Genomic DNA, 17,350 nt, shown 5'->3' with positions numbered 1-17,350 from the left:
GTAACTGCTTGGTCCCATTGTGTTATCTACCGAAGTAAGTCTTACTTTTTAATGAAAAACTTCATCTTTTAGCAAAGGGTGACGCCATACGCGCAACCAGTACTTTCATGAACGAAAACTAGCTGTGGAATATATTTTAGTCAGCCAATGTAAATGGTAATATTGCATTTCATAGGCCTTTATTATTTCGATCCTTTGTGAGATCTGTAGGGTTAGCATGGCAGGGCGCGACTTGCGCGAGAGCGACATAAAGAACGAGATCTCTTTGCGAGAATAGCAGTATCTCGCGGGTATGTATTTAACTGATCATTTTAAATTTGCAAAAGCAGCAGGCAAAAAATCTAAACGGTCATATTTTTTAAACGATTAATCCTTTTTTTCTGAGACATAAAATAAATTAAATCAATGTACATTTAAATCTGTTCTGAACTAATGTTTGATTTATATCATTTAACTTTGATAGTTTCCCGTTGAGCCTCAAAACTAAGACAAATGAGCAACAAAAAACGTGGAACCATGTTCGGAAACGCAAGCAAATTCGTTTCTGGCTTTTTCATATACTAACCCAACCGGCTGAATGGAGGGCGCAACCAAGATTTGACCTATATGAAAAAAGAGAATCAAATATTATTTTTGACAATCAAATATTAATTTAGTATGATTAAACGTAATAGTGTTACCCGGAATGCAATTATTATTATAAATTCTCCGTAGATTAACTAATATAGACCGAACAGTTATTATTATATGAAACATAAAAAAAATATCGTTTTTTTGAAAAAAGCACATTTACAATAGATCAATTATATCTTTGAGGATCAAATAATATTATCCCATTTGTGTCGCTATCGTGCTAGCCCTACTCTCTCCTAGTAAGGTACCTACGCGTTAAAATGATAGACATCGGTCAAGCTTTTCATTGATGAAACTTTTGTCGCAACTTTTTCGCACTATTATTTTAAATGAGGTCACGTTATGAAGACTCATAAAGTTGATATTTTGAATGTAAAAGGTGTAAATAATTATAACTTCTTTTTATAAAAAAACTGACGTTAAAAGTGTGTGGAATTTACTTCTATTTGCCAAGTTTTATTGAAATCGATTAACGAAAAGTGGGTGAAATCCAATAAAACGGATTCATCCCCTAATTGGCCACACTTAGAGGGGGAACGTTTTTTCAAAGAATGAGACTGTACTGAGGTACCCCTTTCCAATAACAAAAGACTCGTCAGAATCGGTTCACATATGTCACGAGTAATCACGTAACATACACTTAAAACAATTAATTGAATTGAGAACCTCTTCCATTTCTTGAAGTCGGTTAAAAAGAGGTTCCAATAGTTACTATCTTAATATTCGTCATTATTATTATTATTATTATTTATGATAACTTGTTACATTATTAATTCATAATCTTAAACTTAACAGTATTTTATAAACTAAAGTAAGTTTTTCTAAATACCGACGATTAATCGCTAAGCGGTTTTAACAATAACAAAAAGAAAAATGATGAATGTATGTTGTGTTTGTGTGAGTGAATGGTATGATGTCACGTGCGATCATGATATACTAATCCTATGCGTGCGACCTGCGTAATGATAGTGAATTCACGAGGTTAACTTTTAAAAAAACGACTAAAGAGTAGTTAACCTTCCCTTATAACAAAAACGACATATTAACCGACTTACCTTGTGTACTGATGCGAGTTAGTGAAGTATAACAAAAACGACATATTAACCGACTTACCTTGTGTACTGATGCGAGTTAGTGAAGTAATCTATAAGGCACGCTATTAAATACGTTTCCGGCAAATTAAACAGTGTATTCAGAACATACACTCTGGATTCATCTAGCGTTAAGAACTTATTAGGATACAGCTCGTATACTTGTGAACTGAAAGGAAGAAACACATTAAAATATTATGTTAAAGATGTTACTGGGAACAAAAACTATCGCGTTGACATTTAATTAATGTCGCTCCGTAATTAAATTACAATGTCTTACACCATGAAATATGCGTCTTCTAACATTAATCCACAGAAAATATGAAGTAAGACGTGGAACTATTTTCAATGTCAAAATGTGCTTCAAACACGTTTCAAATCTTAGAGGTCATATAATTTGAATGTTAACTAGAATATAAGTTCATACAGAAAACGTGTAGGTGAACTTGAACAAACTAAGTAAGTAATATATAATTGTTAGAAAAAAACTTACTGCTTCAAAAATTCAAATCCATGCACACACACTAATATGTTACCGTAAGCATCTACTTTCAATAGGTTACCATACAACGTGTCGAACCATAGACCTCTGAAAAGAAAATTAGGACATTAGTTTGATTAATTTATTATTAGTAAACAATAAAAAAACCATTGAAGGATTTATAAGGCATTGTATCAAGAAAACACAATAATAATAGAAAAAAACCTGGAATAAGTCTAATCCTATTCTTTCCTTTGGCTCTTCGTAGTTAAATGAAATGAAAAAATAAACCAATAAATCATTTCAAGCCAGCCTATTAATTATTTCTACAATCTTTTAGATAGATACTTTAAGCTTGACACTTTGAATCGTTCTTAGTTCTTATCGTAAGCGGCGCTGTAGAGTCGAATTTAAATATCGACTTCTTATGTTTTCGCGATTGCTACACATTACGAAATGAAACAATTTTTATCAAAACGTTGTTTTAAATAAAACAATGTTTAATCATAGTATAATAAGAAAAATATGGCAACTTCATGCAAACGTAGCAACGCGTACCGACGTAGTGTTTTTTTACCCCGAAAATCGACATGTTCCTTTTAACAAAAGAATCAGAGAAAACTTTTTCTCTGATTCTTTTGTTAACAGGTACATGTCCGATTTTAGGGGTAAAAAAACACTGTGCGACTGACGCACACATTCACATAGTTATTTTTTTATACTAAGTGACGGGACGAACAAAGCGCCCGATGGCAAGCCCACGCCCACGCCCACCCATAACAGTTGCAGTACCACTCAGAGCCCTAAACACAAAGATCTGAGGGGCACCACCACCCCAAGACATAAGTTAACAAGTCCCATGTGCCTGTACTTTCACCATAATTTCGCGATGTATTATCATTACATAGCGCTGGTCGTTTAACGCGTCTTTCATTATTATGCAAATGGGAGCGTCTACACACCTACAAGCCGCGGTACTACGTTTGTGTGGAGTTACCATACTTGTTTTATTTACAGTCAGCCGTAGTCACGGGATATGTAAAGTGCCAGAAAACTTTGTTGGTGTGTTTGCAAAAACCAATATAATTTAGATCCGAAACAAATTGTTTCATTTCCATTGAAATAAAATTTTAAGTGTCAAGCTTGACGTGTTCTAGACCCTGTATACCGGCCATTCTCACATTTGGTGTTCTCAGCCTAATTACCGTAGCCATTGTTTTTTCTCGCTTTATATACCCAATAACATTCAAATATGAACAACTTTAAACTTAACTATCAATATGTCTGAATGGCATTAGTATAGACAAAGTAGTTTTCTAGTTTTTAAGAAAGGAATATTTTATGGAAACGGTAATTAGATCTAATTACCGTAGTCATGGATACGGTAATTAGATATAATTACCGTAGTCATGGATACGGTAATTAGAAAGTTCAAACATTTTTTAAGAAAAACTGACTATTTCTGACACAACTGAATTGTTATTTGTATATTTTGCTAAATTTGGTTTATTTCTATAAATACAAGTGCCACTCAAGATTTTGTTAAATAAATTTAAAGCAAGTTTTTTAATATTTGGTTAGTGGTAATGATTAAAAATTACTCCAATTCTTTCCTATGGTCAATCACAGCTGTTACAAGAACAGCATAATAATTTACATTTTGACTGTGTAACGGTACGGTGTAATTCATTACAAAAAGCGAAGAAAATGAAAATCAAAGTTATTTATGCGTTGTTAGTTGTACTTTATAATTTTTGTTTTTATGTTTTCTTATAAATGTTTGCACTTTCTAATTACCGTATCCATGGATACGGTAATTAGATCTAATTACCGTTTCCATAAAATATTTTTGTCTTAATAACTCAAAAACTACTTTGTCTATTCTAATGTCATTTAGACATATTGATAGTTTAGCTTAAAGTTATTCATATTTCAATGTTATTGGATATAATTAACACTGACTGTGAGAATGGCCGATACTAATATATCGTCCGTTTAAAGGTAAAAGGATATAAGTGACATTCTCCACAAAAAATTTCCAAATTAAGTACCAGTTGTGAGAAATTTACCATCTTTATGCAGATAAAACCCTTATTAAGTTTATAGCTTTTTTTGTTATTGAGCTTTACGTGCAGATTTACGATTGATAATACGATGATAAGTGATGTTCTTACCATAGCTATTTAAATTAAAGACTTTTTGTGGAACAGGTCACTTATATGCTTTTACCTTTAAACGGACGATATAATAGTACAATATTCTTTTCACATTAACTGAAACAAAGGTTCTATACTGAAAACATAATTTTCTAAACGAAGTATATTGAAACATACCTGACAGGAAAAGAAGGATCATATTCGAATTCTAATATTTCCTTAGGATACCCCTTTTCAACTAATCTTTCTTTGGTTAAATTAAATCCTAACATTTCGTATTGTGGTGATTTGTACTCTGTAAACAAAGATTAGCGGTTGTATTTAATCAAAAGCAATTTTGTTTTATTATATTACGATAATAAATAAAACTTCAATCAATAAAACTTACCAGCCAATGTGTAGTCCATATCAAATCCATAGAACTTAACATTTTCTAAGTGTAGTGACCTGTTTACAAATATTCTGAAACAAAAAATATATATATAAAGTCACCAACTCTGCCGCTCTTGGTTGAAAAGGCGCTTTTGAGTAAAACTCAAAACCGAGAAAATAATGTTTAAAGAAATAGTATGAAAAAATATATGCTGTTTCCAAACGAAAAAAATGTAACACTTTCTGCAAACGCAGTAAGATTAAACCTACATTATACGCAAAATATAGCATTTAACATATATTATTATTATCCTTCATTATGTCATTATTACACTTTTCCGTTTAAACTTAGTAAAAATGTGTTCGTAAAATATTAAATACTAGGTAAGATAGGCGCAAGTAACCACTTATGCCTTTTCAGCTTAGCATAATTACAACACTATTGTTAACTTTAGTGTAATAATAAGACAAAAGGGCAGAATGTAGTTACAACGTCTTTAACAACGTCTTCTTTTGTAGCTTAACATTTTTTAAATATTTATTAATTAAATAAGAGGTAACATTTTCAATTTTTTTTTATTTATTTAAGCATTATTTTACTGTCATCTGGGAAATTAACATTTTTCGGTAAATGCATATATGTACATTATACAGCTTTAACTGAGTAAGATAGAACCTTAAATGTCACTTGCGTCTTTTCACTTACTATGTGATTGAAATGTGTAGTCAAAACAAAATTATGTATCTAGGCAATTACGCCTTTTTACTAATTTATTTTCTAAATACGTCCAATTAACTTAGTTTGACCATAAAAGTGTGGGTACTTACGCCCTTTTCTCTTACGGTAACTTCATACCTAATCTACCTAGTAAAAAAAAATTGTGGCAGGTTTGTTTTTTTTTCGTGATCTGCCTAGTAGTACATGTAACTCATTTTTTGAAAAAGTGTCACATGCGCCCTTTCAACTTACGGCGGCAGAACTGCAACCATACTGCAACCGAACAACTCGCCGAGATCTAAATAATGGGCCCCAATACGATAGTTTTTTTTAACGCACACAGTCATAGCCCCGCACTAGGGAAACCCTATATCGCGGGTGCCATGAACACACACATAAGTAGACAACCACAAATTACACCCAATGTAGGCCATACAAATATTTCTCCCCGCTCAGGAATCCAACCCGAGACCTCTGCGTGGCAGTTCAGCATGGTAACCATTCGGTCACGGAGGCAGTTCTATTGTAAATAGTTGAGAGTCGGTAGTGCAGTGTTTGCAGTATCAGATCTAAGTTATTTATTATTGCAAAGTATTTGGATTTCCATACTATACCTATATGGAGTTTCTGGTTATACACTCGATGTATACAACATTTCATGTAGATCCTTACACTAAATGGGAAAAGACCTGATGATATTTAAACAGAAACTATCCCGATTAAATCGCCTTGAAATAAAGAAAAAACTTAATTTATAACATCTGTTCAGCCGTTTGGCAGCTACGACGCCCTGATATCACTTACACTTTGTCCGTGTATCTAGACACACGGATGGATGCACAGACACAGGTTTCAATCGTATAATTCCCCACTACCTACGTCGGAGTTTAATAAATAAGCATCTTGCATTGATTCTTTTGGAAGGCGAACATTCTAAATACAAAGCAGATTTGTTTTAGAATAATGAAATCCATTCAGATTTCATTAGTGCAGAGAATCACATTTCTACAGGGTATGAAATACGAATAACAGTTCGGGACAAAGGACATTCTCAGATACTAGATCCTCAAAGCCCGATTGATTTAGAAATTCGTACAAAAATGTTTAGGCTCGGAACGGAATGGAAAAACATTTTTGTAACGAAATTGTACATATCATAACGAACTCTACGTCTATTGTGTAACGTACAAACTAGATACGATAATGTAGCTGCGGAAATCCCCAGACAGCGCGAGAATTCTCCGGAAGACGTGCCACCTGTTTTTTTGCTCGCATCTAGTTTGTACGTTACACAATTGACATAAGGTTGATTTGGTTACGAAACTTCGATTCTACCGGTTCCGGGGCAACGTAAATTGAACCTTAACAACCCACGCAAACTTGAATCAGATTTTATGTGCAAAATATTTCCCTACACGTTACGCAAAATCTAGACTAAACACAACTATTTGCAATAGTGCGCGATATTTACTACATGTATGTTTCAAGTGTATAAGAAAATTACCTCGAAAAGTAAATGTAAACCAATGTCAACAATATAATCAAAGATACAAATTAAATAAACCTTACACAAGTATACGTCTTATATCAAAGGGAGGACTATTATTGATTGAAGGTTTTCAACACAATATTCTAAAAAGTTAAATGTTTGAATATGGTAACACTGAGATTAATATACATACGTCATATTATATGTATATTTTAACAGTTGCTCTAAACAATACCTACATTTGTATATTACAATTATAGAGATACTCGTCGCATATAAATAATGAGTAGTGTAAAGTTTGTAGTCACACAATGTTGACTAATAGATTAACCTTACTTAAAACTTTAGTAAAATAAATACATTAGGAAGAATATACAATAGAATTGAATCTTTTACGTAATAGCAAATTCCATTATGTGAAGTAATTTTAACTATGGCGTAGTGCAAACTCGTTATAGGAAACTCGCTAGCGAAAGTTGTTATATCCGCCCTACAAATCGGCCTTGCTGCTGGAATGTTCATTGCTTTAGCCAAATGTAATTTATTCGATACTTTACAAATTACATTACAACATAGAATGTGCTCTGAGTAGTGGATTGTATTAAGAGGGTGACAGTGTAAAAAGTTTTTACTTTTAAAGTAAAGTAAAGTTAAGTAAAGTTTTTACTTTAGTAGGTAAAATTTTTGGAAACAAAAAGAAAATCAAACATTTACAAAATCTTGTTACTTGTGATGACAGAACACCCAGCATATACATACAACTAAACAATAGTATATTTTATGCTTTTTAGCTCTTTAGCTACGAAAAAATTCAGTTATTGACGAAGCCTTCTTAGCATTTTTCTGATATAATATAAAACGTGAGTAACCACATATTAAGTAGCTATTGACCTACCCATTCTTATTAAAATTGAGTCTCTATCAGAAAGTTATAAATAATTTCAGCAGAAACCTTAATTTTTTTTTTAATTATCTAAGAAAATTTTTAAAATGTGCGAACCATGTACTGACGAATTTACTAGGGTAAATTAAATGATAAGGCCAAAATGTGCAATATACTTGCACCTGGCATGCCTGTATACATATTTGCCTGCAACTGGCGTCTTGTAACGTACCTGTTCTAATTAACTTGTCTGACACGAGCAAGCAAATATGTTAGCCACAGGCACATCTAATCAGATCTTTAGGTCATGACCTAATAACCTTTTCTCTTATCTAATCTAACGTAGTATATGGTTCCTCTACCTCTGGTGCTCTATCACGTAAAATACTCTTTCGCAAAGGAACATATTAATGTTAAATAGACAAATAAGCATACTTGTTGCGAAATCGCACTGTTTTAACTAAATACACGTTGTTTGCTCGTAACATATAGGTAGATGACCAAAATACAATTAATTTAAACATCATTTGAAGAATGGAAAACGAGTATATATCAAGAATTTTAAGAATTAAGTTGCAAAAATAATTTGACATTTGTATTACACAATAGGTATAAAACGTTTAATTGATTGATTTCATGATCCACTTGGCCATGAGCAATTAAAGAGTTCAAAATTGATAAAAAGTAAGAAAAGTAGAAGGAGTAAACACTTTTAGAAGTATTTGTAGTAATAACTTCAGTTGGGTTCAAAAATGGGTTGGGTCAAAAATGGGTTCCAAAGTTCGAAATCGCGGCGTAGGGGTATTTTTTAGGTGAGAAGAAAGTTGTGAACCCTTGTCATGCAGATATTCCTAATGATTCTCGGAAATAATTGACAAAGAAATTTATCAAAATATAAAAGGTTATTTTCAGAAAGAACTCTGTTCAAGTTCTCACAACTATGATTCTTGAAGGTTTGGAATATATTGCTTTAATCGCTCCACCATCAGAATTGAGTCAGGTAGTTATAAAGTTCTCGCACGCGATCTTGCACTACACTATGGAACGTATAGGCATTGATAACAGTACCTACTACGTCATCACGGATAACCTTTTGGGTAGGATGTGAGAGAATTTCATTTTTACGTCAGTTCATTTGATTTTGATTTGATAAAATTTTTTTATCAAATGGGAGTTTTCTATAAAATACCAAGTAACCGGCTTACATATTTCTTTCATATCATCACGTAAGTCGTAATCTAGTTTCGAAAATTTTGCATCGCATCGTGTATAAGTTTCATAAAATCGTGCAACACATCATGAAATTAATGTAACACGCGAGCTGTGACGCCTCCGTGAAACTGTAAAAGTACGACACGCGAATGAAAAAATGAATTCCACCGAAATTGGTTTCTTGCGGGTGGGTTACAACTATTTTAGGCCACAAACTGGACGACAGCGAGCGGCGACGCAGTGGCGACAGCGATTCGGGCGGCTGCATGGTATAAATGGCCTGTTCTTGACGCCAGCGACCAATAACAGATTCATGGATTCATGAGACGGGTTCCCCCTGGTAGCTGCGCAACGTTAACCTCCACATTGATTTATGGCTCCCCATAATAGCACAATTCATGAAACAGGCATCGAAGAAGTGCTTCGACTCTGCTCCTCACCACCCCAAACTCCTCGTGGTGGCTGCATCCAACAATGACCCTCAGGGAACACCCCCACCGCGTACGTAGGACCCGTCGGCCAAGGGAAGTCCTCAACGACCCTGACTACCCCATCATTCTCGCTACTTTGAAGGCCAACCAAACCGCTAATCAGTCCATCTCCAAACGCACCAACCGTCCTCGCCGGCGAGGTCGCAGAGCTCCTTATTTCAGCACGTACACTAGTAGATTCTCTCCTATAGCACGCTCTTCTGGAAGAAGAGAGTAGCCCCTTAGCCGAGGTCCATGCCCACTTGGGTGCCCTCAGGCCCGAAACTTAATTTTAAGTTTATCTTACGGGTTATGAGCTTTCAACTCGCCCTCTTCTCCGGTGACGCAGTCAAAGCCATCAGCGGCCAACTGCAAAATATCCTTCACAAAAAAAAATACCAGCGACAATTACGGCTAGCACGACACGGCGCGATATGCGCGAGTGCGACATAAAGCGCGAGATACTCTATGCGTGAATAGCGGTATCTCGCGCTTTATGTCGTTCTCGCGGAAGTCGCAGCCTGTCGTGTTAGCCTTACAGATTGCTTAGTTTGCAGTGGTAAAGTGACGTAACAAGAGTGTGAGCGCGATGATATTGTGATGACCTTTTTATAATACCTACGTATTTTTTTTATTCAGTATGAGTTATTGTGGACAAGTAAACGTGAACCCGTACTACACACAAAGAAAGCAAAAAGGCGAGTTTCGCCGAAATTACAAACACTAAAGACAAAATTCGGATAAGTTCTATGATAACATTGATAACGCTAGAATGACCGTGGAAACACTGGAAACGTTTGACTATATTATTCTTCTTTTTATAGTGATTTATAATCCTTCTATTTTTATGGTCGATATATGTTTGCTGTTCCATGTTGGTGGTTTTTCTAAAACTGCTTAAATTATTTCCTCTAATGATATCCTTAAATTTGATTGATCGAAAAATAGGCGTGGGTGAACAACAAGACGACACTATGACGCGCGACGTTATATATTCGAACGCGCATTCATCGCTCGACTGGAGGGCCTCTCGTGCAACGCCGCCCGCGCCGACGCACAGTGGGCCCAAAGTGATAATTCTTAGACACAGGAATAACTTGGGAGTATCGACCTAATTTTTTTTACTTTTTTATATGATAGATAATAACATAACATTCCTAACAACTTTTATTCTTGTATAATTTCTTGAAAAGTTGATAGTTTCGGAGAAAATAAAATATTTTTTTTTGTATGGAGAAATATAGATTTTATTTTTTGTCTTAAAATATACGAAAATGTAATGTGCGTGGGTTACTTACAGTATAGTTCCAATCATTTTCTATGTAGAAAAAAATAAACACGGCACATCAGACTGCACATTTTTGTTCGAAAATCGCCTCCATTGCAACGGAACAAGATACGTCAATGTGTAGCTTGATGTGCTGGCGTGTTTATAAGTAAAGGTGCGGCAAAATTGCTAAATTGCTAACTCTTTTATGTACTTTTTTAATAAAATACATGAGCTAAGACTAAAGAAAAAATCAATTTTAGTGTAATTTAGAGAGTGTTATAACAATAACACGAAAGTTTAGTAGAAACTAGTATATTGTGTTAAAAAATAAATAACAAATAAAAAATTTTGACACCTTTTTACTCGTAAAGCCGCAAGTACCTGGAGATGGATTATTTTTTTCTTGATAGAGAATAATTGAATCTATATTGTAAATAAATCACACACGTTATATTTTCCTACATTTCGAGATAAAAAATAAAATGTTTATTTCACCAAAAAAAAAATAAAATTTTTTATATTCTTTGAAACAATCAGCTTTTCAAGAAATTATATAAGAATAAAAATTATCAGGAATGTTATTATTTATCATATGAAAAAAATCAGCTATGTATTTCTAAAATTGCTCCCATGATTAAACAATAATTGATAATTCTTGGACATTTTTTCTCTCTCTGAAACTATCAACTCAATTCAAGAAATTAAACAAGAATAAAAGTTGTTAGGAATGTTATTACCTATCCCATAAAAAAAAATTAGCTCGATACTCCACAAGTTATTCCTATGTCCAAGAATTATCTCAATATGGGCCCACTGTGCGTCGCCATCGATATGCATACTTAGGCATTTTGATCAAGCCACAAACCGCATCGCTGACGCTATCGCGCCGCGCCGCACGCTGTCGTCCAGTTCGTAGCCTTAAAATGCTTATGGCGCTCCAATTCTATCCTGGTGCCAGTGGATTAGTTCCAGAATTAACGGAACCAAGAATTATACAAATACAGAAGGATGACCAATGGCAAAATTCCAGCGCCTCCAGCGTCAATAAAATCGCATATCATACCTGATTCCGCTTCTAAGAGCCCGAAATACACTGCAGTGCTTCCTATTCAACCTTGTTCTATTAACTACAACTGACAAATTAGAGACTATAAATAAACTGTTTAGTATATTTACTGACTACATCTTGTAAATTGCCCACTAGACCACCTGTAAGAATAATAAAGGTGCTTACAGTAACCACAAGATTATTTCCAGACAAAATCAAAAGTAAAGATTTGGTCGTAGAAATTAACGCTTACAATGCGATAGCTTAGCTGATGCGATTACATATTATAGAAACAATTTTGTGGCAATTTGAATTTAATTTGTCCAATGAACCAACTGAACAGTCGAACGTCATTTCGCATAGTGACGCAGTTTAGTTGCGTCCTACTAACTGCGCTCACGTATGTAAAGTTACATGTTATAGGTATCAGATGGATCGAATCAAATTATCATAAATTCTAAAAATATTGCTAATTTCGCTTACAATTTCATATCTAACAAATAGATTTCTTCGTCAACAGATTTTTACTTCATAATATTTTCTTATGTTTTTCAGAATGTTACATATGTGTATATGCTATATTATTGTATATATACAAAGGCAAATTCCATTTAACAAACAAATTTACAGTGCAGTGCTAAACGGGCAAAACATTCCGTTGGTATTACGCAGAATAGGTACAAATTAGTAATAACTCACACATTAGGAGCTGCCGTTGTCCTGTCTCCTTTCCCGTACTCATTTCTATGACCTACAGATCCCCGTACTACTTGTGCAGATCCATTCTCCATAGTACCTTCCAGCCTCATAGCAATCCACGTGAGTAATAAGAAATTCAGCTCAGATCAAACGTTTCGTATTTATATTACACAATCAACCCACGCTCCTAAATGTTAATATCGGCAAAGTGTTTCTCGGTAAAGCTCCTTATTATCACTATAAGCAAAGTTGCTGTATAAATAGGACCCCTTCCGAGCTCGTTCCTGGCGTATGTGTTTACTACTACAGAAACGCAGGAAACGTTTAGTAGATATCCTTGACAGTAACAAGGTTAAAAAACCGGTCTAGAATAACATCCATCTTTTATGTTACGGTCACAGAATCATGCATGATGTGTGCATTTCAATATTAAGGATGAGTCGTAAAACTCCTCATTGAATTATGTGAGGTTTAAAATACATGTTGTTGCGAGAGGTTTATATTTGTATAAACTTATAGGCGTTGTAGAAACAGCTATAGTTAGATGGGATTGTAGTGAATGGGTTTCATTGGGTACTGGGATGCAGGGCGCATGAGGGAGCGACGGCCAGGACTCGGCAATCGATATAATTTCGCTCCCACGCCACTAACTAGCTGATTATAGAGTCAACTGTATAGGAAAACATAGGCTTTTCCTGCACAGCTTACACTGTCAAGTTAAAAATTCTTTCACGTATCTATATTGTTATGATATAATCTTAATACGCTTAAGATATCTTAAGTAACAAAAAATACTTTAAGCAAATAACTATTTGGAAAGAACCGAGGACATGTAGGTACGTGTATTCCTGTATTGTTTGATGCAATCCAATTTATCAACAAGTATGTTTGAGAGGTAATGAAGTACGAAGTAGAAACTTAATCACAAGTTATATTAAGAACATACAATGAATGCATGCGTCGTATTTTTGCAACTGACTACGTATATTTAATTAAAAAGTCATTGTACTGAAAGTAAACAATGAACCGTTTGCATTCTGAACAAAGAATGAACACTTTTCACATATGGTCCATGAGATAGATAATAAAGCAAATGTGAAAAGAAGCAATATTTTTCTTCGACTAATAACTTTAACCAAAACCCATAGATACATATATATTCATATTTAGTTAGAAGAATTGCAAGTGGGATCAATTTGTAAACACTTGTATGAATGACAAAACAGTTGGTCGTTTCCACAACTATCAATAACAACAATTTAAATGGAAATGTGTATTCTAGAAATAGATGTATGTAGTCATCGATGGTGTCAAAACAAAAACTGAAATAGTTAAAGTAACTGATAGAGAAATAACAAGTTGTTAAAGGAAACCTTGTTTCTGTCGAAAATTACTACTTAACACGAATGAACAAACTGAGAGAGTCACGAATGTAAACACTAGCACAACATATTTATAATACCGTTGGTTCTTTGTGCATCAAACACAAATTGACAGATTAGAACAGTTGTTAATTTTGGCCGTAACACAGTTTGGAAAGCGCCACTAATCAAGATCGCAGTGATAAGCGTATTTGTGATATCGGTTCGATATAAACGCGACGCAGTGCGCTGCGGCGGGGGCGTCGAATCATACTGACTGACGCCCGATGTTTTGCCGCTTCGGCTATACCCCACCGTATAACAGCACAATGACTCCCCGCCAGTAACGACGCAGTCAAATTGCGAACAGCTGATTCACACATTTCGATATTTTTATGTAAACCAAGATGTCGACGTGGTCGTTCAAATGTTTGCATCCAAGGTAGTCGAAAAACCTATTTACTAAGTTTGACTTTAGGTGGAGTTTACATGGGTTGAGAGGACCTACGTGTTAGTATTACAAAAATTTACCTTAACAGATTAAATATGAAGTTTACCGGATTAGAGAGTTTCTTAATTATTTATTAAAAATTCGCCTATTTCTGTAAAACTTAAATGGTTAAGAAAGCTTGATCTTCAGAAGACAGTACTGCAGAGAATACAAATCGTAGACATCGCATAGTGCCAAAGAGTCAAAAAATTCGCGTCAAGGTACATAGACCATTGTCTATGTACCTTGATGAAAACGTCATACAAAAAGGGGAATACCCAAAGTGTTAAATTTTGTTATACTCAAATATTACAGATAAACAATAAAATGCAGAAAACAATTTCATAAATTGCTATTGACAGCGACATTAATACCGATTTAGACTCACTAATGATCGGAAAGAAGTATCATGGAAATATTTGTAATCCATTGTAGAATATCTGGGAAGAGTCAACAAGTGTGTCACTAGCGATAAGTTTTGGATGATGTAATAGACGAAGTATTTGACTGTACGGCTGATTGTCGATGTCAATGGTTCGGAGAAAGCTCTACCGATTCTACTCGCACTTCCTTATTATTTGTACCACGTACAAAAGTATAATATAAACAAGAAGGAATTTTAGTGACAAAAACAAGCCATTAATTGCACTACTTTGATTTTAGGAGATTTTGTAATGTTTATAGAATTAATTACAATTAACACGTGAAACGTGTTGCAACTCACTCCATTGCTCTTTAGTATATAAATTCACCTATTTGATTAGCAAGGTAGAAGGTATGTTACCCGTAATCACGAAGACTAACATGATTTACAACGTAAATATCCGCAAAAAATTTCAAGTCACTGTTCTTTTTTTAAAGATTATAAGTATCTCGTCAGGTTTCAAAAGATTGTCTAAACTCCTGAATTCAATCATACATATCGTATCAGTACCACTATTTCAATAACATCATGGTTTTCAGCCTCTTCCATGCATCGAGAAACGTGAACACGTTCTCATATCTGTTACAGTAATTGAATAAGACGCTACAGCGTGTGCAATGTATAGGCAGATAAGATAAAGTACGCAATACTAAATTAATCGTAGGATAGCAACTACAATAAGCATATCAGTTAGAAGATATCGCGTTATTTGATGTATTTATGTTGAGTGAAGTACGAACAAATATACGAGTTAAAACAGTAATCACATCATTGCCATTCAAATTTACGAAGCGACATTTACGACAAGGCTTTTACAGCTTAATGTTTAAGCATTATATAACACAGTTCCTACCTAGCATGACATTACGCACTGCAGTGTCTGTTATTCTGCTCTACACACCTGTGTTCAAGAACTCTCTTATCGAACCAAGCACTGTGCATGGTGCTGAGGGACTCTGCAAAACTGTCGAGTTCGGGTTCACTTCTGTCACTTCTTGAGAGCGGCCTCCCGATTCCTACTTCGGATTTGTCAGGAATCTCTACCGCTTCATCACCAGCTAGAAACGCTACTACCAGTTTTTTCTTCGAAGAGGAGTTCGAGCGTGCGCGGATATCTTGCGGATTTACAGGCGGAGATAACGGATAAGCACTTTCAAATGCATCGGGCATTTTCGATTTAAATCACAATCAATCGTTTGAAATCGAACAAAGGGACCGTCTCGTTACGATTTGAGAAGTCGACTGATGATAATTTACTGTTGCAAAACAAGCAAAACGGTTACGCGATGACCCCACGCAGAGATAATTCGATAACTCTTGACCGAAGACTGCTGATGTAAAATGTAATGCCTATTATCTTAGTGTACGATCGCATTAGGTATCGAAAATTTCCAATCATATTATACATATAACATTATTATTTATAAAATATTATTTAAATGGTGTGAACACAATTAAGTTTTGCTGAACTACTTGACAAATCTCAGAATTAACAGAGAAACCCACAAAAGTATGTAACAAAACGTCTTTTTTACGAGTGAACATTAGTGCGACAATTAATGACGATAATTCTGCTAAACTTTCAGCAAGGTGTACCTAAAATAATGAAAATATCATCAACACACCTACAAGGTTGATCATTTTTTGTGTAACATTGTTCTTTGTCAATGGTAAACAAAACAACTGTAGAATACGCACATACCGAGCTGGTACCATCAAATGTAGGTAGGTGCAAGAACTATGCAGAGTATAAAGTACATGCCCAGTTTCTGTAAAATTAATATTTCTTTTGTATTTATTTTATACAATAAAGAATACATACATAGATATGCAACTATTCTGCATGTAGAAAAAATGATATTGGCGCTACCGGACAAAATGGGCGAGCTTAAGGCTCTTAACAGTATGAAACTATTACACGATCCTATTTTCTAGACTTTATTATTATTTACTTACTTACTTACTTTATTATTAGGTACTTTCTATTTTCGAGACACAAAACTATTTTATACCGTAATAAGCTATTCAATGACATGAAAACAAAGTCACACATATTGAAGGCATACCGTCTATTTAAAATAGTAATCTAAAAAGTAGCCAACTAAATATAGGCGTACACACATGGATCTTATAAAACAGTAAATAATTTAAATTGTAGTGATTTGAGACGGGACCTGTCACTGACTGTTAAATAACTATTTACTTACTACTTAAATGTTTTATTTAATAATTATTATTAAAATAGTTGACAATTTTTGTCTAATTTAAATGCTTCATTCCTTGCAACCATTGCCCCTGTCTAGTTTAGTACGCCCGACCCGCGTCCGACTCACGCCCGCGTTGTGTATGAAGGCAAATGATCAGCGCGTCTAGGCGTTTGACACGATCCGACCCACAACCTCTCCCAGTGTGCTTCACGTTTTATTGAATTTAATATGCGGCAATTATACGTGAGGCGCACTATAAGTTTCCGGAATGAATAAGAAAAAATACTATAAATGGTCAGAAATGAATTTATTATTTTTCCGGATTTAAATCGCGTATATTTGTTTT

The 17,350-nt window shown here is 34.5% G+C and overlaps 1 protein-coding gene across 8 annotated transcripts in view; it reads right to left on the bottom strand.

The window, feature by feature from the left end:
- LOC113229508 (cytosolic purine 5'-nucleotidase) overlaps window positions 1-15,984 on the bottom strand; it is a 36,929-nt gene extending 20,945 nt beyond the window's left edge. For 2 of the 8 annotated variants that reach the window (XR_003310417.1, XM_026463122.1), the window contains exons 1-5: window positions 15,699-15,967; window positions 4,750-4,823; window positions 4,539-4,656; window positions 2,218-2,313; window positions 1,747-1,893 (exon numbers count right to left, since the gene is read on the bottom strand). Coding sequence is in view for 7 of the 8 variants with exons in the window: in XM_026463122.1 (XP_026318907.1) it covers window positions 1,747-1,893; window positions 2,218-2,313; window positions 4,539-4,656; window positions 4,750-4,823; window positions 15,699-15,967 (704 nt within the window). In the remaining variant the exon portion in view is untranslated. Of the gene's footprint in view, window positions 1-1,746; window positions 1,894-2,217; window positions 2,314-4,538; window positions 4,657-4,749; window positions 4,824-12,522; window positions 12,826-13,895; window positions 14,143-15,698 lie in introns of those variants that run through there. The other 6 variants (XM_026463123.1, XM_026463124.1, XM_026463125.1 and 3 more) reach the window with 6 other exon arrangements.
- Window positions 15,985-17,350: the final 1,366 nt, after the last annotated feature.

Source organism: Hyposmocoma kahamanoa, unplaced genomic scaffold (genome assembly GCF_003589595.1).
Source record: "Hyposmocoma kahamanoa isolate Upper Pololo Valley unplaced genomic scaffold, ASM358959v1 62, whole genome shotgun sequence".
Classification (NCBI taxonomy): Eukaryota; Metazoa; Arthropoda; class Insecta; order Lepidoptera; family Cosmopterigidae; genus Hyposmocoma; species Hyposmocoma kahamanoa.
This window is presented reverse-complemented; position numbering and strand designations above follow the sequence as displayed.